Source organism: Phycodurus eques, chromosome 21, assembly GCF_024500275.1.
Source record: "Phycodurus eques isolate BA_2022a chromosome 21, UOR_Pequ_1.1, whole genome shotgun sequence".
NCBI classification, from domain to species: Eukaryota; Metazoa; Chordata; class Actinopteri; order Syngnathiformes; family Syngnathidae; genus Phycodurus; species Phycodurus eques.
The window spans coordinates 12,925,691-12,947,873 of record NC_084545.1 but is presented as its reverse complement, the minus strand read 5'-3'; the positions used below and the strand labels follow the sequence as shown (position 1 = coordinate 12,947,873).

General features: G+C 43.0%; 1 protein-coding gene across 1 annotated transcript in view; it reads right to left on the bottom strand.

Annotated features, from left to right (window-relative positions):
• pola1 (polymerase (DNA directed), alpha 1) overlaps positions 1–21,189 on the bottom strand; it is a 40,492-nt gene extending 19,303 nt beyond the window's left edge. The window contains exons 1-26 of the mRNA XM_061667058.1: positions 21,088–21,189; positions 20,212–20,339; positions 19,997–20,093; positions 19,858–19,935; positions 19,658–19,773; positions 18,587–18,649; positions 18,370–18,468; positions 18,106–18,244; positions 17,866–18,022; positions 16,698–16,867; positions 16,510–16,622; positions 16,280–16,393; positions 16,134–16,208; positions 15,925–16,063; positions 15,654–15,808; positions 15,436–15,520; positions 15,299–15,360; positions 14,541–14,630; positions 13,224–13,340; positions 12,982–13,157; positions 12,447–12,576; positions 12,246–12,365; positions 12,060–12,150; positions 11,856–11,980; positions 11,596–11,745; positions 11,392–11,514 (exon numbers count right to left, since the gene is read on the bottom strand). Of these exons, the coding sequence (XP_061523042.1) occupies positions 11,392–11,514; positions 11,596–11,745; positions 11,856–11,980; positions 12,060–12,150; positions 12,246–12,365; positions 12,447–12,576; positions 12,982–13,157; positions 13,224–13,340; positions 14,541–14,630; positions 15,299–15,360; positions 15,436–15,520; positions 15,654–15,808; positions 15,925–16,063; positions 16,134–16,208; positions 16,280–16,393; positions 16,510–16,622; positions 16,698–16,867; positions 17,866–18,022; positions 18,106–18,244; positions 18,370–18,468; positions 18,587–18,649; positions 19,658–19,773; positions 19,858–19,935; positions 19,997–20,093; positions 20,212–20,339; positions 21,088–21,136 (2,961 nt within the window). The 5' untranslated portion in view covers positions 21,137–21,189. The remainder of the gene's footprint in view (positions 1–11,391; positions 11,515–11,595; positions 11,746–11,855; positions 11,981–12,059; positions 12,151–12,245; positions 12,366–12,446; positions 12,577–12,981; positions 13,158–13,223; positions 13,341–14,540; positions 14,631–15,298; positions 15,361–15,435; positions 15,521–15,653; positions 15,809–15,924; positions 16,064–16,133; positions 16,209–16,279; positions 16,394–16,509; positions 16,623–16,697; positions 16,868–17,865; positions 18,023–18,105; positions 18,245–18,369; positions 18,469–18,586; positions 18,650–19,657; positions 19,774–19,857; positions 19,936–19,996; positions 20,094–20,211; positions 20,340–21,087) is intronic.
• Positions 21,190–22,183: the final 994 nt, after the last annotated feature.

Below are 22,183 nucleotides of genomic sequence, written 5' to 3'. Positions count from 1 at the left end.
TGCTGTGACAGCCATCTTTTCAACCCACACACATCCACGCTGGGCACAACACGCACGCACTTCTTAATGACTCGTAATGGCCTTAATCACCCAAGACTGGACAAAGACTGTTAACTGTCTGTGTGTGTGTTCCTCAGGAGCAAAGTGATCCGAACAGGTGTGTACTCCGGGTCTTTAATTTGGGAGGAGGAGTGGTCAATCGACCTGGCAGAACTTGGCGTGATCTGTCGCCGGCAATCTGCACCTGTATCAACTGCGCCGGCATACGCGTGCACAACACGGCGGAGTGAGTGGCGTGTGGGGACAAGGACGCAGGCTATTTCAGAGTAAGAAAAGGGCTGGGAGGGGTACATTCACTCCCTGAAACCAGAGTGGGACTTAAGCATGTTTTATGGGGTGATACATGCCACTGTACAGAGGCGGGTGTTTGAGTCATTCACAGAACAGTCTGCTCCATTAGAGGCTGCACAACAAGGTCAACGTCTCAACACACACACACACACACACACACACACACACGTGTGGTAGAAGGGTTTTTGCAGAGCAAACACTCAAAGACATGCTAATGATAAGGAAACAGGGAGAGCCTTTACTGGTAAAGAAAGCCTCAAACTACAGTTTGTGTAGACTGGCTGTCATACAGGCAAGTGCAACTAATACAGACAGTACAGAGTACATCAAATCCAAATTGAATTCACTTTCTTATTTTTTCCCCTCTGATTGGGTGACTTGCTACTTTTAAATGCATTGCAGACATTTATATCAACTACTTTTTTTCTACTTTGGAGAGCTTGAGAGTGGAAGACAAAGGGAAAGTCTTTTTCGTGCAGATAGGTGTGAAAAAGGCAAGACTGGCAGTCAAATTGTGTGCCATTTAGCTAACTGCCTATGTCAGTGTTACGCAACATGGGTGTCCTGTCCTCTACCTTTTCTTTTCTGTCACTCTCCTTTAAAACCTCATTCTGACCAACTGAAACTTTCAATAACTACCCATCGTAGTACAAAGAACCACAGTGGCAGTATAAAAAAAACTCCACTGTTGCACAGTAAAACCGTTACGGCATTAAAGGGATATCCATCTTCTGAGCCGCTTATCGTCACAAGGGTCGCGGGAGTGCTGGAGCCTATAGCAGCTATCTTCGGGCAGGAGGCGGGGTACACCCTGAACTGGTTGCCAGCTAATTGCAGGGCACACATAAACAAACAGCCATTCACACTCGCATTCACACCTATGGGCAATTTAGAGTCTTCAATTAACCTACCATGCACGTTTTGGGATTTGGGAGGAAACCAGAGTGCCCGGAGAAAACCCACGCAGGCACGGGGACAACATGCAAACTCCACACAGGCGGAGATCTACTACAATCTACTTAAAAGGACAAGACCTGATTACATTGACACTGACAAAGAGGTATTAATACAAGGTACAGTTAAAGGATACCAAATTACAGACCAAGGCAACTTCAATGAAATTTAAGACCCGTTATTACACTGTAGTAAACAAGGAAACATTTATTTATTTATTTATTTTAAGTGACTGCAGTTGCAGTATAGCAACGTTGTTCATTGAATCTGGCATTTGTAAAATCTTTGAACAGTGGATTTACGGAGAATTAAGGCATTCAGTTCATCAACGGTAAAAAGGCCTTAATTCTCGGAAATCAAATGACAGACCTTAAGGATACACGGACACGCTGTAAAAATACAGATTGCAGCTCCTTCATTACATTTGAAACATTCCTGACCCTGCTTCTACCTGTGCATAGTGTACATTATTCCACTGTGCCTTTCTGCTATTTACACTGAAAAGTCTTGTTTAGTTTAGTTCTCATTTTATATTCTTGTTTTTATTCTAAACACAAAATTAGGGTTGCACACCAATAATTGCATGTCTATTGTAACAGGTTCATTATGCAAAAATTGTTAAACATTACAGGTAGTTGCGCTTTGTGTTATGCAGAGTGCACTGTATCATACTGACGTTCGTGGTAATATTTTGCGCTGTATCAGATATGTAGCTAAAGACAACAAATTTTTGGGGGTATTTAGAAACTTACGAACTCAGATCAAGTCCGAATTGTATTCAGGTTCGATTAGCCTAATGTTTTGTGTAAATACAATATATAACAGAAACAATAATCTTGGCACGAAGATGAATGTTTATAGCATTAATGCTCCATGTAACACTCATGGTGTTACACCCCCACACAAACATCGTGTCTACTCCCAACAATGCATACGGCGAGCCCTGTGTGGCACAACTTATTGACAAAGCCCATATCTATGTAATAAAGTTAATCAGTGGCCAAAGAGACCAATGGCATGTTCTGAGTCTAAGGAGCAGCGGATGGATTTTTTTTGGGGGGGGGGGGGGAAGAAAGGGCCTCATAAGTGCAAAAAGGACAGATGCTGTGAAAGTCAAGATGACAACAGCCTTGAGGTGAAACAAAGTGAGAATGCCTTGATGTAAATAATGTGCGGACTCATTTAGACACGTTTTCCATATGCTTCCGACAGGACAGGCCGCTCGGAGGAATGGGCCGTGTGTAAGACAAGTCCTTTGACCATGACGCTGGAATTTGTGCAACTGGTGGTGTGAGCACTCATCTTGACACACACACACACACACACACACACACACACACACACACACACACACACACACACACGCGCAAGCACCGCGTACGCGCACACACACACACACACAATGCGAATCATGAATCAAAATAATCTAACGAAACCCAAAACAAGCTGCATGTCTGTATGCATTGTCTTTACAAAGTTTATGAAGCTAGTTTCATTGAGTTATTAAAAACACATCCAACCGAATTGTAGTGCTGTACTACACGACGGCAAACACAATATAAACATTGTTAACTATAACTATTATCTCTGACAATATCAATCAATTAGGGTGAAGGGTGAAGCAGAGTTACTCCTCACTATGACACAAATGCCTTTGTTTGGTTATTGGTCAGCCTCATTATTGGAAGACATTGTCATGTGGTTCAACTGACTCTCTTGCTACTACTTTGTCTCATGTATATCTTTTGCGAACAGCTACTTATTTGAAGTATCAACCTGAATTGAGCTGCTCGGTTGAGTTGGCAATGGATCCACAAAAAGGCGGATGCCAATCTCCTGTTACGCACTGTATGTATCATTTGAATACCACGGAGGATCAGCACATGAAGGCGAGCATGTTAAACTGCAGTATAACTGAGGGCCCTAGTAAAAGGACAACAGCGAAGATTGTTTTGAATGGCACTCTGATGAAAAGCATTTGGGGATGACTGCGGCCTGACTGAAATAGCAACTGTGGAGGAACACAACACTGTCGGAGCTATGTGTGCACACGTAACATGCATGAGTATGTGCAAAGAGAAAGACCGGAAAAAATTACGCTTGACTAATAAGATTTACTGCCTTAACTGCTAATGTGAGCATTTATGAACACAAAAGTACCAGAACACACACATGTCCGGGAAGATGTCATAGCTGTGTTCTCATGTCTACTGCTGGGCGGGTTAGTCTGTCGCAACGCTGTGTCTGATTTGATATACCACCGGCTGAGATCACAAATGCTGGCGTTCATTGTAAATAACTCCACAATGACAACAATGCGCCTGCGGTCCACTCAATTAGAAAATACGGCGCGCTAACAGATGGAAAGGACACATTCCAATGTCGCTGCGTTGCCGCTGACACGGGCAAAGTCAACTGTATGACGAGCAAATAAGCGATGTTTCATGTCCAAACTGCTAATTTACTTGTGGCAGTTAAGTGGCCTCAGATAAAAACAATTCAATGGCCTTTGTCATCTAAAAGCATCTAAAGAACAAGGTTTACGTTAGTCATGATTTGCTTGACTTGTGTGTGTGTGTTTGTTGTGATTTATATAGCGATAGCAAAAAAACAAACCAAAAAAAAGTCAGTCAAGCACCATCACAGTGCATAAAAACACAAAGCCAAAGGGCTTGTTTAAAAAAAAAAACAAATAATAATAATTTAAAAAATATATATAAAACATAGCCTACTGTATTAAAATAAAACATTTCTCCAGCAAACAAATATTGTGTGACCTGTGATTTTCAAATATTGGCATTCACATTTTTATGAATCCATCATGGACAACTAATGTCAATGTCAGTTTTGTACTTGTAATACTACAACTACTGCTATCACCACCACAAGCGGAATAACAAGCATGCTTACAGAGAAGTAAACAACAGGGGTAAAGGTTAGTATAGGGCAATTTTGAGTCATAAGTATGGACTTAATATTGGATAATCAAATCCAAGACTTTTTCAGACTTTAAGGATGAACAATATTGATAAAATGGTTTGGGCTAATCCATGAAAAAAAAATAATAATATTACCGTTTCAAAATCTAATTATCGTTACTACCATATTGAGCATTTTTAAGAGTAGTAGTTGTCTAAATGCATCTGTTGCCACCTCCTCCTTGGCATTCTCTGTTGTAGCATGTGCGCAGTAACGCAACGACATTACCAATAACATTGGAGCTAACAGGATGAAGGGAGGCGTTATCGATATGCTTCCACCATGCTCAAAAATCTTTATGAGGATTCAGGGCTGGGCGAAATGGCCTTATCAATTTTGGCCAATCAATTTTCCCCCTTCAATAAAAAGCAAAAGCAAATGCAAAGTACATTATACAAAACATAGGCAAAATTGCCCATCCATCCATCTTCTGAGCCGCTTATCCTCACTAGGGTTGCGGGCGTGCTGGAGCCTATGCCAGCTATCATCGGACAGGAGGCGGGGTACAGCCGGAACTGGTTGCCAGCCAATCGCAGGGCACATACAAACAAACAACCACTCGCACTCACATTCACACCGACGGGCAATTTAGAGTTATCAATTAACCTACCATGCATGTTTTCGGGATGTGGGAGGAAACCGGAGTACCCGGAGAAAACCCACGCAGGCACAGAGAGAACATGCAAACTCCACACAGACGGGGCTGGTGATTGAACCCCAGTCCTCAGAACTGTGAGGCAGACGCTCTAACCAGGCGTCTACCATGCCGCTGCACAATAGCCCTAACAACAACAAATTAACATCAATGAATTAACAAAAAAAAAAAAGTCCCTTTGGGATTAATGTCACAACAAAACAGTCACCAGACCATGAATAAAAAGTGCGGCTTCCAAACTAAATTAACCCTTGTCCCTTAAAATATCAACAAAATCTCACAAAAAGTATATAGCACTCCAGGTTAATGCCAGGTAGGTAACCTAATAAACATTTTTTGGCAAGGGGAAAAAAAAGATGGCTACAACTTGAGGCTTTAAGGGCCTCTTTATACTCCCGCGGTCGCCCGCGTTGACCAACGAATTGCCCCGCGCAGCACCTCTGCGCCGCTTGCCGCGCACCCGACAAAAATAGTTGCTGCGTGTTGAACGCCGCGGAGATCATCTCTCGTGATTGGTCCGTTTTAGTCACATGATGTAATGATGTACTCCGCGTGCTCCTTGGTTGTACATACCATCTACGTCGCCGCATTCACGTTCGATTTCGCAGCATAATTAAACGTGTCATCTGGTCACCTAGCCCCATTTGTTCTGTCGCAGTCGCCATTGTTGTTGCTTTGTTCCTTGTTACTGAAAGGAAAGACTGCTACCGGAAATGGCAAAATAAATAAATAAATAAATAACAAATAAAAATTAAAATGCAGGAGGAAACTCCACCCTGCGGTGTCCTATCCAATACCAGCCGTAGCGACACCCCCGACTTGGAGGAGAACTGCAGCACACTTTCAAAACAGCGCGCGTGGGTTGCGCTCGAGTATAAAGGCAAACTACGTGAGGGACAGCCGCAGTAACGTCAGCGCGGTCGCCGTCCGCGCAAGTATAAAGAAGCCTTAAAGGCATGCCTAGTTACATGTTACAAAGTCACCCCTCAACTCTCTGATGGGGTACTTGAGGATACAGAGGTTTTTCTAGCCTATATTGTTCAGCGCGGCACAGTGGACGACTGGTTAGCACATCTTCCTTACAGTTCTGAGGACCCGGGTTCAAATCCGGCCTTGCCTGTGTGGAGTTTGCATGTTCCACACGGCGTGCCTGCGTGGGTTTTCTCCAGGTACTCCGGTTTCCTCCCACATCCCAAAAACATGCGTGGTAGGTTAACTGAAGACTCTAAATTATCTGTGGGTGTGAGTGTGAATGGTTGTTTGTTTATGTGTGCCCTGCGATTGGCTGGCAACCAGTTCAGGGTGTACCCAGCCTGCTGACCGCAGTTAGCTGGGATAGGCTTCAGCTGACCTGCGATCCTAGTGAGGATAAGCGCTGTAGAAAATGGATATTGTTCCGCCGTGGGAAGTTTATTTTACGTTGTTGTAATGTTTGATGAACCTTCGGGTGCTCTCATTGTCAAGTCACACCAACGTGGGTAGTCTGGCAAAAAGCGACACAGTGCGACTTGATGGGAACAAGCCCCCGTGAAGTGAATAACGCATTTAGATAAGCAATATTGTAGTACAGATTGTATGTAGTTTAATACAACAGCTGCCTACCACCGTTGAAGTGAACCAGTGTGTGGATAAATGACTGCTTTTGCAGCGTTTAAATGACGCCCATTTATACGACTGACAATGTTCAGCGTGACCAACTCTGCGATTGCCTTCCATCGGGCTCCTTTGTCAAACGTAAAACTAAAATAATCCACTCATGTTGTCTATTTTTCTTAGCGGGAGTTTCCCCTTCCTTTGGTTTCAACTGTCTTTAAACATACTATGCAGCAGACTGCTTGCTGCTCATTCTCTAACACTACAAACCCGAACCAAATCCAAACGGTGCCTTTTTGTAAACTAGCTCGTCCCTGTTCGCTGCCATGGCGTCAATGTAAACAGTACTCATCAGCAGGCTATGGAAGCTGCTCAAGGCCAATACTTTCTGCATATACGTGTCCACAGTGTGCATGTTGGAAAATGTGATGTAAATGTCGGCATCGGTCCATCTGCGGTCGAGAGCGCGCACAAAGAGCAGCCCAATTTTTGTAACCGCGTGGAGTGAACGCATATAAAAGCGCACACGCATGCGCCAAACCAACGAACGAAATGATGACGCTTCTGCTCGTCGATACCTCTCGCGCCAATGTGCTGAATGCTCCATCTCTTCTACTATTCACATTTAATGGTTGCACATTGTATCTTGGTTTCACTTTTTTTCCACCTCTTCAGCCAAATACGAGAGACACAGGAGCTCTGTTATTTTTTCGCTTTTAGAGGGTCGCCATTTTTATTAAATGCGCATCCCTGGGAGGGAAATGCATGACCTAATTTGCATGCGTCGAACGTGGAGAGACGTGACCCCTCTGCAGTCCACAGGACGCACAATGTGTAAAGTATGAATTAGCCTTAAGGAAAATGAAATTGATTAATCGCCCCGCCCTATGGGGAAGAAACTATAAACGAGAGGTTAGCCCAATGACTTGCGTGCTAGCAGTTAGCAATACGACATCTTTCATGTTTACACTCGGAATTTTTACCATGTGACCATTAACCAAACCAGCAGGACACAAAGATTGTTTAAAGATCATTAACTAATTTTATACTGTATAAATATTTCAATATTCTGATAATGTTGGGAGCTAAAATTGTGGCAAGAAGTTTTCATACCGTTTTGTCTGTAATCCACAGGCAGTTACTCAGTTATTTTTTATATAACACATTTGATAAATGACAATGAATTTTGCTGACATTTGACGAAGTAAATCTTTTGTCCGAGCAATATAAGACAATGTCATTATTATTATCATTCATTAACAGCAGTGTGAGCTCCCTAGATTGGAACACTGGACATTATATCAATACATTGTGAGGTACAAACAATCCTAGCCATGATGAGTCTCGCTTCACATGGCCTCATTAGCAAACGTTACTGACAGTTCAGATGTAGAAATCCCATCCCGCTCCACTGCTACCACGACAAGCTAATGGAGCCAAAATAGCAGCGCTGTTCCCATGTGACTATTTGTTAAGTCCGGAGTAAAGCCACCTCTTTATGGGGGCGGGGGGACAAGAAGACCATGGAAACATGCAGCCCTCGTTTCCACACCAACACACAAACATTCACACACACACCTACAATGGCCTTCTCTAATACGAGGAAAGGTAAAATGACCTCTTCGATTCCGAGACAGTAGCAGCTATTGGAACGAGGCCGACACCATTTAGTCACACACGGACCGACCAACACACACACACACACATACACACGCACACACCGAGACGACATATGATCGGATGGTTGCGGGATTCCTGTGTCTAATTCGGGGAAATGATTTGTGATTCGTGAGACACGAGGAAAGATCCAAAACCTGAAGGAAGGACAACGGGGGCCGCAATATTTACCTTGACTTGATTACAAGCACACACATTCACACGGGGTGGGTTTAACCTTCACGACACTCTGACCTCTCGGCACCCTCGCCTCTGTTACCCAAGCTCGCGTCTATCGCTCACTGTGCATGCCATCCAATAATGTCGACTACGAGCTCCTGTCAGTCTGTTTTTAAACACAAGGACAGAGACTCAATTACACGGCTTTTAGGGGGTGAACGCGCACCCGACACACAGACACACCTGCTAACGGTTGTCAGATTTGGTGGCACACTGTCAAAGGTCAAACCAATATGCATTCCAAAACAATCAGCGGCTTCCAGCGGGCTGCATTGTTTACATCACTTGATTAGGATGACTGTTACTTTTTATAATCAGCAGCTGAAAGCTATGAACAGCAAAATAAAAGCCAGTGAAGTGCATAGTTTTGTGGCCTCCCTTAACTGCTCGCTGACACTCAATTTGCAGCAAGTAGCAACATTAACACCACGAGAGGAAAATTAACACGAGCAAGCTGATAGATCCTGACGTCTTCTGTAAAGCTCATCTCTGGATCTGATCCTTTTTCTATTTAATTTTGACTTCTACATGCATCAAGCATGAGAGCATGGATCGGCTGGCCAGAGCTTACTAGACAATAAATGTCTTCCTGGTGTGACAAATGCATTTAGCAGCCAATTATAACCGCTTGTTGTCCGTGTTTCATATAACTCTTCCTCTGTGCCCGACACTTCTCTGGCGAACATACAAAAGGACCCAAAATAACACCGAGGGGTTGAGCGGGACATCAATCTGCAGCAGATCCACGGCCGTGTAATCCTAAACCTTACCTTCCTTTTAATACCATCACTCCCACCTCTTCTCACTCCTTAATACCCACACATACCAGGACAGAGTTGGCCCACAACAAATGGTTCACCGACAAAGGGCAGAGTTTGGCCAGTAGCACTTGTGCATACACACTCACAAAATATACTGAACCCGCATAGACACACATGGATGTGTACACAAACATTTCAACACACATGATAAGATCAAACAAATGAGAAACGCAGGGGGAAAAAAAAAAGGCGGGGGGGTAGTTGGCACAACATCCCGTCCGACCCACCCCCACCTAGTCTCTGAAACTCCTGTAACCTTCGACCTGACTCATCCCGCCACATTAGGCCTCAATTTAAAACGAGTGAGAAAGATAAGAGCCAATCAATGAATACCAGGACGCATTCCCCGCCAAAACGTACCTCGGGGGAGAGGAGGGTGCATGGGTTGGATTTGACACTTAGACAGAAGTGCGTGCGTGTTAAAATTACAAAAATAAAAAGTCTCCTAAATCACGACACCAAAGTAGAGTGCAAATGTGACGATTAAAACGGGGGCGGAGGTGCAAACGGCAATAGCCACAAATACATCAGGATGCCGCTTATAAATGCCAGCTGGCCTTTCTGTCTCGCTGCAGTCGGAAACTACTGAGAAGTGCTTGGCTGACGGCTAGTTGATGTCAGGGCTCCAGAAAAACTCCAATTGGGTCAAACAGAGGCCCAGGCTAAATTCTATTGGCTTAACAAAGTTTCATCTGGTTGTTTAAAATCCCCTACCATAGACTCAGTACCTACATATGCAGTTTAAGGAGAGAAGTAAATGAGAATAAATTTGATGTTAGTCGTACCAACAACAAAATAAATAAAAAAAATTTAAATGGGGGGGGGTGGCTTCGATTACAAAAAGATTCGATTGCCACAGCCCTAATTTCAAATTCATTTTACATCATTACCCTTAAAAGTAAATCGCTTACATTCAGGGGTATCAAACTGAATGTGAGTGTGCATGGGTGTTTGTTCATATGTGCCCTGCAAATGGCGAGCAACCAGTTCAGGGTGGATCCCGCCTCGCACCCAAAAGAAACAAAATAAGACTGGACGGGAGAGACAGACAGAGCAGGCCAATTAGGAAAACCTACCTACAATAATACAGATGTATTTGCCATAAAATACATTTACCCTCATTTCAAGTTTAAAATGAAAAATATAAATTAAAATGGAAACAGCAGCAAGGCTTCTTGACTAAATGTAACAAGAAAAGATTAATTGTAATAAAAGTTATTGTCCGCTGCCTATACACTCGCAGCACGGGAGAATCCCACCTGTACGAGCCAATCAGACACACACATTTTACAATGTTGCTGTGTGACTGAAGGCACAAATGGGCTGCCAAAGTAAGAAGAACACACAGTTATGGCGCTGCCCTCCATTTGGAAACACAATGCGTGTGTAACGAGATGTTAATGAACGACTCCCTCGAGGCAGCGCCCGACGCCTCCGCCGAGGATGGTGAACGCGACTGCTACCACTGACGTGGCGAGTGTGTTTGTGTGTGTGGTGTTCAATTACTATACCACATTTAGCTGTGTATGTCACCCAAGACATCTCTTCGCACCTATTTACTGAGCGTGTGCTCACCCATGTTGTTCCATTAGTGAGTGTTGAAAGAAGTCCCTGCATCATATTTAACATGGAGATTTTTACGTGTAGTGCCACAGGTGTTAGACAATACTTACATTCGAGAAGTCAAATATTTATTGGGTGAACTAAATTTCAAACATAAACGTAGAAGAGGTGTTAATGGAAAAGGTAGAAAGGAGGGCATGGGTAGACAACATGGAATATGATGTAGCAGTGCCCTCTTGTGGACTCATCGACTAGTACACCTGCACATCTAATGTAATACAGGTGCTGGATCAACAATTCTGCTTTTACAAAGCTAATATTCAGTTCTGATTGATTACTATGTAATTTTTAATACAGCTAAATACAGTACTGTGTACCTGATGAAGTGTCCAGTCAGTGAACAGTGGCACAGCACCACTGAAAATCAAGTTTGTAGCTAAACATTGTCAAGACTTTAAAACCACACAAGACAAAATGACCATGTTGGGGACAAATGTGGCCAGTAATATAGGCTCTCTCTAATCCTGTGTTACCTTGTGTCGAATGCATTTATTTTTTCTGTGTGCGTGCTGGACGTACCTCCCTGCCCTTGTGTGTGACCAGGGCAGCCAGTGGTTTGGCATAGAAGCGACTGTAACTAAATCCCAAGCAGCCGTACATGCTGTTAGCAGTTAGCTTCAATGCCTTCTGGCGGATGTCATACTGGGAGAAACGCATAAACAGGGTTTGACATTGATAAGAAATTGGTCATCTGTTAAAATAGTGTTTTGTGTATGTGTGTACCTGCAGGTAAAGGTCCGGGTTGATATCGTGTTGTTTCATTAGCTGTTTAACCTGTTTGCGCCGTTCCACCAGCTTTCTGATCTCCTTGGGCAAGATTCCCATTTCCAGGTCACAATCTGGAATCTCAGGGATCTCTTCTGGCTCATCCTCCTGTTGCCAAAGAAAAAACATCATCCTATACATAAGTGATTCAACAACGGCAGAATGACTTTAACCCTAAAAGCCACAGTGACACATTCGTGGGTCTCCAAAGCACAGACCTGACTTATCTTTTGCTTTCGGGAAGCCTCCCGCTGCACGGTGGTGAAGCAGATGTTAAACTCTTGTATGATGGACGGATACAGGCTGTTGAAGTCGAGCAGCAGCACAAACTTGTCGTAGAAACCTGCGGACACAAGCGAGGATTTTAAATTAACTCAATATATAAAGTAAAACGAGGACAGAATTATCTAAACCACACGCACCAACTTTAGGATCGAGCACCAGCCCTCCAGCATAGGCGGCCTTCTTCTTACGCTTCCCTTTCCCAGTCTCAACGTCGTCTTCTCCTTCATGCTGGGACATGTGAAAAAGAGGAGTAACTTTTCTGCATACATGGAAGCAACAAAAGGGAAAGAGAGAGAATTCTGCTGGTTTATTTGAGGTGTTACCATGTCCATCTGCATTTTCTTAAAGGACGGTTTGTCTGGGACGATGTAGTTCTTGTCGTGGAATGCGTGAAGCAACAGGAACTCGTTTCTTTCAGACCGACCGCCCATTAGAGTACGTGACTGCGGGGAAGATCATTAGATAATTAATCTCGACCATTACAACAACTTTCAACGTGCGTGTGCAGAGGACTCGTGCAATACCATGATGTTGCCGGCAATGTTGGTGATCTGAAGCGCCAGCGGCAGCACGTTGAGCTCACACATCATTTGGAGGATCAGCTTGGCGTCGGTCCATGTCAGCTCCAACAGGTAGAGCAGATGAGGAGAATCACTGGCACACAGACAGATCATTTAAACGTGCCGCACATAATCTGCAAACAAGTCTATGTCCCGAGTTTCTGAATTAAAAGAACACCTGCGTCCAAACCAATGGTATTTAAAAAGTATCTCGCTCCATTTCAAAAAAATTCTGCAGACTGTCAAGTGCAAGGCAACTCAGGCTAGTACTTAAGTACCAGCCATAAGAGTGGTGAAGAATTAATGTCTGGTAGGTGAAATAACAATAATCGAATTGAACATAACGTAGCAAGACCATTTTTCACACACTTAAAAAAATCACTGGAGACAGTGTTTTCCCCAAATTGTAGTTTGTGGTGCCAAATTAGAAAGACAGACATTCCTTTAAAATTATTTTAAAAATACTATGTCGACATGGTCTTAACGACATGAAAGACACCTGTAAAAATTTCTTATGCTCTCTTCTGGGATGTTGGCTCGCTCAGTCTTCAGCACCTGCACAACCAACTCAGTCAGATGGTAACTCTTGCAGCGAATCAGCTCCTTGGCAGAAATCTCTGTGTCGCACACAAGGCGGCCACAGGTGGCGCTCTTTTCTGCAAAGGCGCTGCGGCCCTGCAAGCAAATGGCCATTAGTCGTAGTAAAAATGACACTTTTTCCGTAGGACATTTCATCCTCACCCCTAGTTTTGGCATGTTGGCCCTCCTGAGGCGTCCGATCTTGGACCAGTGCGGAACTTTGAGGTAAGTGATTCGCTGCAGTAGCACTTCGAGGTCAAAGCCAAAAATGTCGTGACCCTTAAAGGAACAAGCAGAAAGTCTTGCGTTATAACAAGACTTTACACCGATTTGATCGGTATCGGACGATATTTAGCATTTTATGCTGATCTGCTTTAATGTCGCAATTCACCGATCCGATCAATGACGTCATCAATCGACTCCACAAAAAACATTGACTCCGCGTCACCACGTGCACAGTATATTTAAATCCAAAAGCTAGTTTATTTTTAGCTTTGTCACATGTCATTTGACATAGTATTGCAAATTAGACTACTGCAATAAAAATCTTGTATTCCGCATCCCGTTTTTTACGATCATTGGGCTTTATTGTCAACTCAAATGCGACCGGATACACTCGTTACTGTGGCGACGACAACCAGAGTGGAGCGAGCCGACGGTATTAGAAGGACAAAATGGGGGAAAACGTGTGTTGGTGGTCACCGGTGCTCAGGACAGGAGAGGACGTTCGTTTAAGGCTTGCTTGAGGTATGTTCACGTACTTTTAATACGATCCGGCTCGCAAGCAGGCAATAAAATGTTATGTAGCCTAGCAAGCTAGCGGTACCACGAACGGTTGTATGTAAACATGCCGCCGTTCTGTCGAGTCATGCTCTAAAGTGGGTGAAGTCATTTAATTAAAAATAAAGTAATTGAATTACAGTAAGTTAGCACCCATTATTTCTGTCACGTAACGTTGGTTTGACCTGACTGATTAGAATACACGATCTGACTAGAGCAGTGATTTCCAACCTTTATGGAGGCAAGGAGCATATTTTACAATTGAAAAATCTCACAGCACACCAACAAACAAAAATGTCACAAAAAGTGGATACATTAATTACTGTATGTACTTCCTGCCATCTAATAGAAGACCATTTATCATTTGTTCTGTCTGTCACTATGCCTCACTGGCATAAATAGAGGAACAAATATACTTTATTTATTGTAAATATAATATTTTGAGCAATTAAGTACACAAGTATATACAGTAAATGAACAGCTCATTTAAATAGACACATTTCTCGATCTTGTGATCGGATCGGTGATCGGTTATCGTTTTTTTAAACTCGCTGATCGGTACCAAAAATCCTGATCGTGTAAAGCCTAGTTATAACCAAGCAATTAAAAATACCATGGATGAGAAGCAAAAAAAATAAATAAATTAATTTATTTTAAAAAATAATAATAAACTAAAAAAAGGCTCAATGAAACACCTACCACAAGAACATCAGGATCAATTTTGTGAAGCTTGGCAAGGAAGAAGCCAAGTAGAGTTCTCTCTGTAGTGGCTATCTCCACTTTAGCATTCTAAGAGAGTAGGGCAACTTCAGTGGGACGGTCCAAAACATCATGGAACTAAAGTCACATCCATTTGTCAAAACAGAACATTATCATCTTTGTCAAGGTTGATTTATTTGGCACCGTTCTTGTACCAAATCTCATTACAGTACATAGAGGGTTGGAACATCTGCCTCACAATCAAAGATTCTGGGTTTGAATCTCAGTTTGGACCATTCTGAATGGCCTCCCTATGCGAGTGTGGGTTTTCTGAGGGTACTCCGGCTTCCTCCCACATTCACAAAATATGCATGTTCGGTTAACTGAACATTTGAATTGCCCTAAGGTATGAATGTGCAGTAAGCGTGAATGGTTGTCTGTGTGTCCTGTCATTGGCTGGCGACCAGTCCTGAATGTAAACATACTCTCTCCAAAAGTCAGCTGGGATAGACTCTGGCTCACCTATGATCCTGAACAGCATAAGCAGTAGAAAATGCACAGATGAATGGATATGGACGGATTGTTGAGGTGTACCTAATAATGTGACAAGTGTGTGGAATCTCCGTAATTTCCTACCAAAATTGTAACCTAACGTTATCACACCTTCTTTTACTCGCCGCTATAAAACCCTATTTTTGTCTGCTCTAATCTACTAATTTTCCTCAGGAATGTCAACGAGGCCTTCTGTGCCAGCTCACCTTCTTTCTTACTGCATCATTGAAATCATATGGGAACATACAGTCGGTAGGTTTGGTCACCACTGAAAGATAATATTGATTTGATGAGCCTCGTTCTTCACATGAGGAACAAAAAAAAATTCTTAGCGGGAGCTCACCACAAAAATGAGTTTGATAGGGCGGTTGAGGTGGAGCTTTGTCCATATGGAAACTATGGTGGACAAGTGCTGCCAGAGACACTATCTGCACAAAGTGAAAAGAAACACAATCAGACACTCATCCATTGTAAGAAAATGTTTTTTTAAAAAGTATAACAGCTTAACGTTGTCCTTCAAAGTAAAACCAATCAATCAGAAGCTGATCAATAAGCTCTGACCTCATTGTGATGGGTCTTGGGGTTCTGGACAGTCTTGAGGCTGATAGACATGACTGTGACGGGCGGCGGCGCCAAGTCTTTGACCACGGTGACCAGGTCACTCCTCTGGGCCAGAGCCTCTACTTTGCACCAGCTCATCGCCTGACTGAGAAGCTCTTTCACACAAAAAAAAAACAGAAATATTTGTATATTTCTATAAATATTACCTTTTTACTTGAAACAGATAGTGGTGCACTACTTTATTACTAAAAAAAAAGAAATATGTTCTCACGTGGTGTCTTGATGTCCAACCAGCATGGCCCTTTAATCTTCCTACAGAGGAGGAAATGTTCCAAGCTGGAAGTGTTGGTTCCAAAAATGTGGGAAAATGTTGCCCCCTTGAGATCAGGCGGCAGAGCAGGGAAGTCCGCCTTCAAAAACAAATAAGATCGTTTTCATCAGTAAAGGGAACGAAATCCTACCACATGTGCATTTACTCACTGAATAGCGGACTTCCAGGTATTCGCTTTGCGTGGGCACATCAGGAATTTCAAAGGCATAGTTCTTCTCCACTTTCTGAAGCCAAAGTAAGTGTGAGGCTTGACACAAAAATATACATGCTTTGCTGTAGGTGGGCGGGGGAGTACCTTGGACTTGAACTTCATGATCTTAAACTTGTCAGAAAGCTCACTGAACTCCTGGTAGACGTCCATTATTCCAACGGGTGTATCAGACACTTCCCCAGTCCTGGGGTTTACTTTCTGTGGAGTGAAAACAAAAGCACTTTAAGATTTAAAGATGTTTTCAAATGATTCATTAACAAGTAAATAGTATTAACACAATTATGTGTTTATTATGGTTGTCGTTTGCAACATACATATTCACGAGGTAGGATATACATAGTGCGCTCGATGTTCCTGATGGAGACGCAGCAGCTTGTATAAAACTGGGCCGACTCGATCCACACCTTTCCAAACAGATAGACCACGCCTGCGTGACCAAAACAAGGTGAAGCTGTGCTGAAGAATATACAACCGATATGTCAGAGGATATATTTTGCCATACCTGCTTGATGGTAAGGGTCTTCAAAAGCATCCAGCCAATAGAATCTGAAAACATTCTCGCCATCTGGACCCGCTACCAGCGGCAGCTTGCTGGAATCCACTTGCACCTCCGCAGGAGCCTCGCTGACTGCACCGTTGTCATCCTCCAGCCCCCACGAGCCTCCTGTCATGCTGCATCCAGAACCAGAATGAGAACAGTGGTTAACCATACCATATCGTCACAATCTCTGTAAGAGTAGCATAGGGTACAAACTCTGACTTGGATGCTGATTAACCCCGGCCCCCATTGAACACAAAATAAATCCATCCATCCATTTTATTCCACTTATCGGAAGTTGGGTCATGGGGGCAGTAGCTTAAGCAGGGACTCCCAGACTTCCCGCTCGCCAGCCACTTCATCCAGGCCTTCCGGGGGATCCCGAGGAGTTCCGAGGCCAGATGGGAGACAGAGTCTCTCCAGCATGTCCTGGGTCGTCCCCGGGGTCTCCAAAATCTCTAAATCCAAACAACACAAATAAAGGGGGGCCATATTCCTTTGACATTTTAGCTCTGCGAACGCATTCCACTCATACGAGGGATGGGGCAGTACTCTGTTGGGAACGCTGTGCTTGGTAGAATATGCCCGTATGGACTGTGGGTTTTCATTCAGGCTATGCACTTGGGGCAAGTTAAATAAAACAATACAGGGCTGCCTCTTCCATTAACAAAGAACAAACCTTCTTTTAAAGGCGGGATATATGATGGAACATGGGGGCAACGAGCAGGGCTGTGGTCAGATTTATTTATTGAGCTGCAGTATCTCACCCCCCTGTGCTGACGCGGACTCTGGAGCCAGGCTACAACAGGCGACCTTCATTTGACTGTGCCTGGCCCAGAAACGTGGCTCCAAAGCCATCCAAATTGAGGCAGCTCAGAATATCACGGATCGAGAGGGAACATACTGGCATCCGTGGTAAAACGGCGGGCGACCCGTATTGTGCCCTTAAGCCTCTGGGACTCAGCATCCCTGTGCACCCACAGAGAAAACTTAGCAAGACTTGAATACAGAGGAAAATAATTGCCGAAATCCCACAACACACTACATTTCGGGCTCACAGGAATGATTTGGCCACCGGGAAATGGTGTAAACTCAGCCTTAAAAGCACACTTGCAAGGATGTAAAGACTCACAGGGGGAAGGTGTCCTGAGGCTCATTTTTGACTGGAGCCGCAAGGGCTGCTTTACATTCAGACGGGGCCTCTTCTCTGACTGCAGGCTCTGGAGGTTCCTCAAGTCCGACCTCCATTGGCTCATCAAAGTCCATGGTGTCAAACGCCAGATCTTCAGCTACTGCAGGGTCACATGAACCACTGAAGTTAGTCCAATGGTCAGAGCAAAAGCAAAGGTAAATATGGACATGCCTTTATCACCTTCCTCTTCCTTCTTGGCTGTTTTTGTTTCTCTCTCCACTGCTGGAACCCTTTTTGAGGGAGGAGACTGACTGACTGACGGCCTCTGGGTGTCAAGTGGTGGTGGTCGGATCACTTTCGCCTTAGCTGGAGTGGGCTCCTGATATCACAGACATGACAAAAGTGTTTTTTTTTTTTTTTTTTTTTTTTTTTTTTTTAAAAGCCCAGTTGACACACTTCATCCCAATGATTCACAGATATGATTTAAACAACTGAAAAGTTTACTTTGGACACCTGAGGTTTGATAGAGAACGGATTCCTTGGCGATCCAAGGGATTTCTTTTTCTTCAGTGTGACAGGCGGAGGAAACAGGATGGTGCTTTTCTGCGTGGGCAAGAGCGAGCCATATTTGCAGAGGAAAACTGGGGTGTAACTAGCAACTTAAAAGACAGGAAGTCAAAAGCATTTGTTGACATGAAAGCATGTTTATGCCTCTATCAACCTCTGAGTGCAGGTCTTGTAAGATGTCGTCCAACAAATCATCCTTGGACAAGTCCACATCTTTCTGCAAGAGGTCACAAAGATACATGCAAGCATGAAAGAAAAATATACATTTTTTAAGTGAAATTGTGGAACATTTGTGGCAGAAATCAGATTTTATACACATTTTCCAAGGTACAATAAAATAACCTTAGGTAATATTGATCTGGCTTCACCAGAAGAGTGAATTGATAACCAGAGCCCAGACCGATATGCAGTTGAAAATCTGTGGGGTGACTTGAAGGGCTGTGCACAAGACAAATATTAGTGATGCGAATGCGAGTGAATGTGATGCGCAAACAAGTTTGCACAAGCAACTAAACCACAGGAGCAAAGCTAAGGAACTGTTCTCTTTTTTTGTTAGTTTTATGATCTAAAAATGTTTTCTTACAAATATTTACTGCAATTGTGATTTATGTTAGCATAGGTTTGATATGATATGTGCTCCACCTACGATGGTGTAGGAACAAAACTGTCGTAAACCGAGAACCCTCTGTAAATACATTTATAAATGTAGGTGTGTATGTGTTCCTTTCTGCGAGTCTTCCAGTCTCTCTGCTGCGACCTGCTTATGATACTGCGACATTTGAAGCTCAGTGGTTGAGAACATCCTGTTTGAAGTATCGCACCGGCAAGATGTCACCTTGACTTCATTTCAAAAGGTGAACACCATGACGAAGAGGACTTTCTAGTTGAACCAGGAAATGCATTGGCTAATTCACGGCTTAAACGCCGATTGTGAGTTCACCAGTCAGCTCCTTTTTGGAGAACATCAAGTTATGCAAAAAGTGCCAAAATGCTGAACAGTGTGATGTGCATTCAGAACTTTTGAAGTCATATTCAATTCATAGTAAAGGTTACAGTGCATTTTTAGGTTTTTACTGAAATTTCACTCTGAAGCTGATTATCCCTAACTTTTTGTGAGCAGTGTGCTATATATATATATATATATATTTTTTTAATGTTTTTTTTTTTTTTTTTGGAAGCACCAGTATCGAGCTTTATACACATCAGACAGCACACAACAATGCACCTCCGCTGGCTTCTTGACATTGCTGTTCATGAAGAGGCTCTTAATGCTGTTGGGCTTTGCCACCGTTGTTTTTTTCATTTGTTTCTTTGAGGTGGCGCCTTTGGTGCTAGCATTTCCTGCCAACGCAAATAATAAAAAGGGATTGATAAATTGCATAAAAATTAATGACAAGGGTATGTATGATGTAATACTGCCAATACCTTGTTTCTTTTCCACTACGTCATCATCCAAATCATCATCAAAGATCTCTCTACCGTCCTCCACATAGCCTACTCCATCTGAGGGTGGGGGGGTGGGTTAGTATTGATAACATGGATTATTACGGTATTTACCACTCACCATCATCAACAATCCAGTCATCCTCTTGTCTGTCCTGGACTATCTTGGAGTACTGTGCCTCATCCACCTCCTCATACACGCTGCTAAACTCCTCCACCTGAAAAATAGATATTATTTCTCAAACTGTGACATTAATTCAAACATACATCCAACATTTAGACATGCTTGCTCATATTTAGGATTTTATGAGCCATGACCTCACATGCATGACTGACCTCATATTTGATCTTCTCCCCTCGCTTGGCCTTTCTCAGTTGCTCCAGAGCAGACTTCCTCCCAACCTTCTCCCTCTTCTCTCGTCTGGAGCGAGACTTGGCCAGACCACAGGCATCACCTACATCGTCTGGCAAGGTGACAGATACAAATGGAATTTGACATACTGTTCGTGTCCAATTTGACCCGTGTTGACATGTGGTGGTACATGTTGCATGGTGCGGGTTCGACACTGGGAGTGCCTGTCCCAAGTCTGGATAAAAATGGGGGGGTTGCATCCCAGCTCTGACTGTCCGCTGTTGAAGTGCCCTTGGGAAAGACATTGAACCCTAAATTACTCCCAGTGGGCCTGGCATGGGCCATGTGTCATTATTTTGTACAGGGGCTACAAAGTTTGTGTACACAAAGGCTGTTCCGGGTCAAATTTGACACGTGACACAGGTGCAGATCCGCATCTGCAAGAACAAGTACCATGCAAAAATACGCATACGTTTAACTTTGAAACATTGATAAAAGATTAAACACACGTTTCTTCACGTCAGACAGGTTATTCATACATTTCGAAACAATATGTAGTTTATTAATTAAAATGGACAATTATTTTAAGGCTATTCTTGGCTAAGTATAATACGTATGCGTAGAAAATGTCGCGACAACGCCGCTAGCTCCTCTCATCTTCTCCTACATAATTGTCACACACGTGTCCTGCAAAACCTAATTTAATGACGGGAAATCATCTGAATTATTGTTTGAACTCAACTTGTCCGTGTTGAGGTTAGCAAACGCAGACACGGTAGCATGCGTGATAACTACCGAATTACCTCACTTCAGCCGCGCTAATTTAAGTTTAAAAACAAGACGGACTAAAATAAACCCACCTCCGTCCTGTGTGTCCATGTCTTTGTCGGGGTTTGAGACGGGAGCCATGACGCTTGCCCAGCGCCACCAGGTCAACACAATAACAGAAAAGTCCGCGCCAAATCTTTTTCCTCCCCGGTGAAAGTCACGTGGCGGAAGTGACATCAAATCACAACCGAAGGAGACGACACGTGTTGTTTAACTGCCCACAAGGTGGCAGTGTGGTCCAAAAGTTATCCTTTTTTTCTTTGGTTCACTCGACCTTTATTTCACATCTGGCAACCTGACAGTCGTGCAATGTAGCTACATGCAACAAAACATTACAGAAACCACAATTACAACGGACAAATAAACGGGGAAAAAATGGAGACATGCCAGGTGTCACGAGGAAAAATCTGATAACATAGAAATCTAATCAAATAAGATTAAAGACACTGAAATGGGAGCACAATCGCAAGGTTCTGATAGCTTTCTTGTTTTAGCAGCAGATATTTGTTATGATTATGATTAGTTATTCGTAGTTATTTCATATTAGACACAGAAAATAAGTCTTGCCTTAGCAAATTTACTTTTGTGAGTACAAAACTATGACTTTATTATAAAATATGACTTTATTTTCATAAATTAAGACTTCATTCCGACATCTTTGTATCATAAAGATTACATTTTTCCTTTAAAAAATACGACTTCGGTCTCAGAACATAAAAAAAAATTCAGAACAATGTGTATTTGTTATCATAATATTATGACTTTTTCAAGAAAATAGACAACTTTTTAATTGTTATGCTTTTTAGGGGAGCACATGGAAGTTACGTTTAGTTGGGGTTCGGTTTACAAGGGAGTTCTTGGAAAAAAAAAAAATCTCCCTGTAAGAAAGTTTGAAAATTAACAATTTGGGTGGAAAAAAACAACAACATAACAATATGGCAATTAAAATGAAAAACAAAAATCTCATACTTCTATTGACAAGTTGTGTGTAGTAATTTTATCATGTCTGAATAAATGTTTAATCATACGATTCGGGCCATTGTTCTGTTACACTGTGTGAACTCGTTTCTATGGTAATGAGGCGGAATTCAGGAGGGTACAATAGATTTGTGCCCCACATTGGGGCCA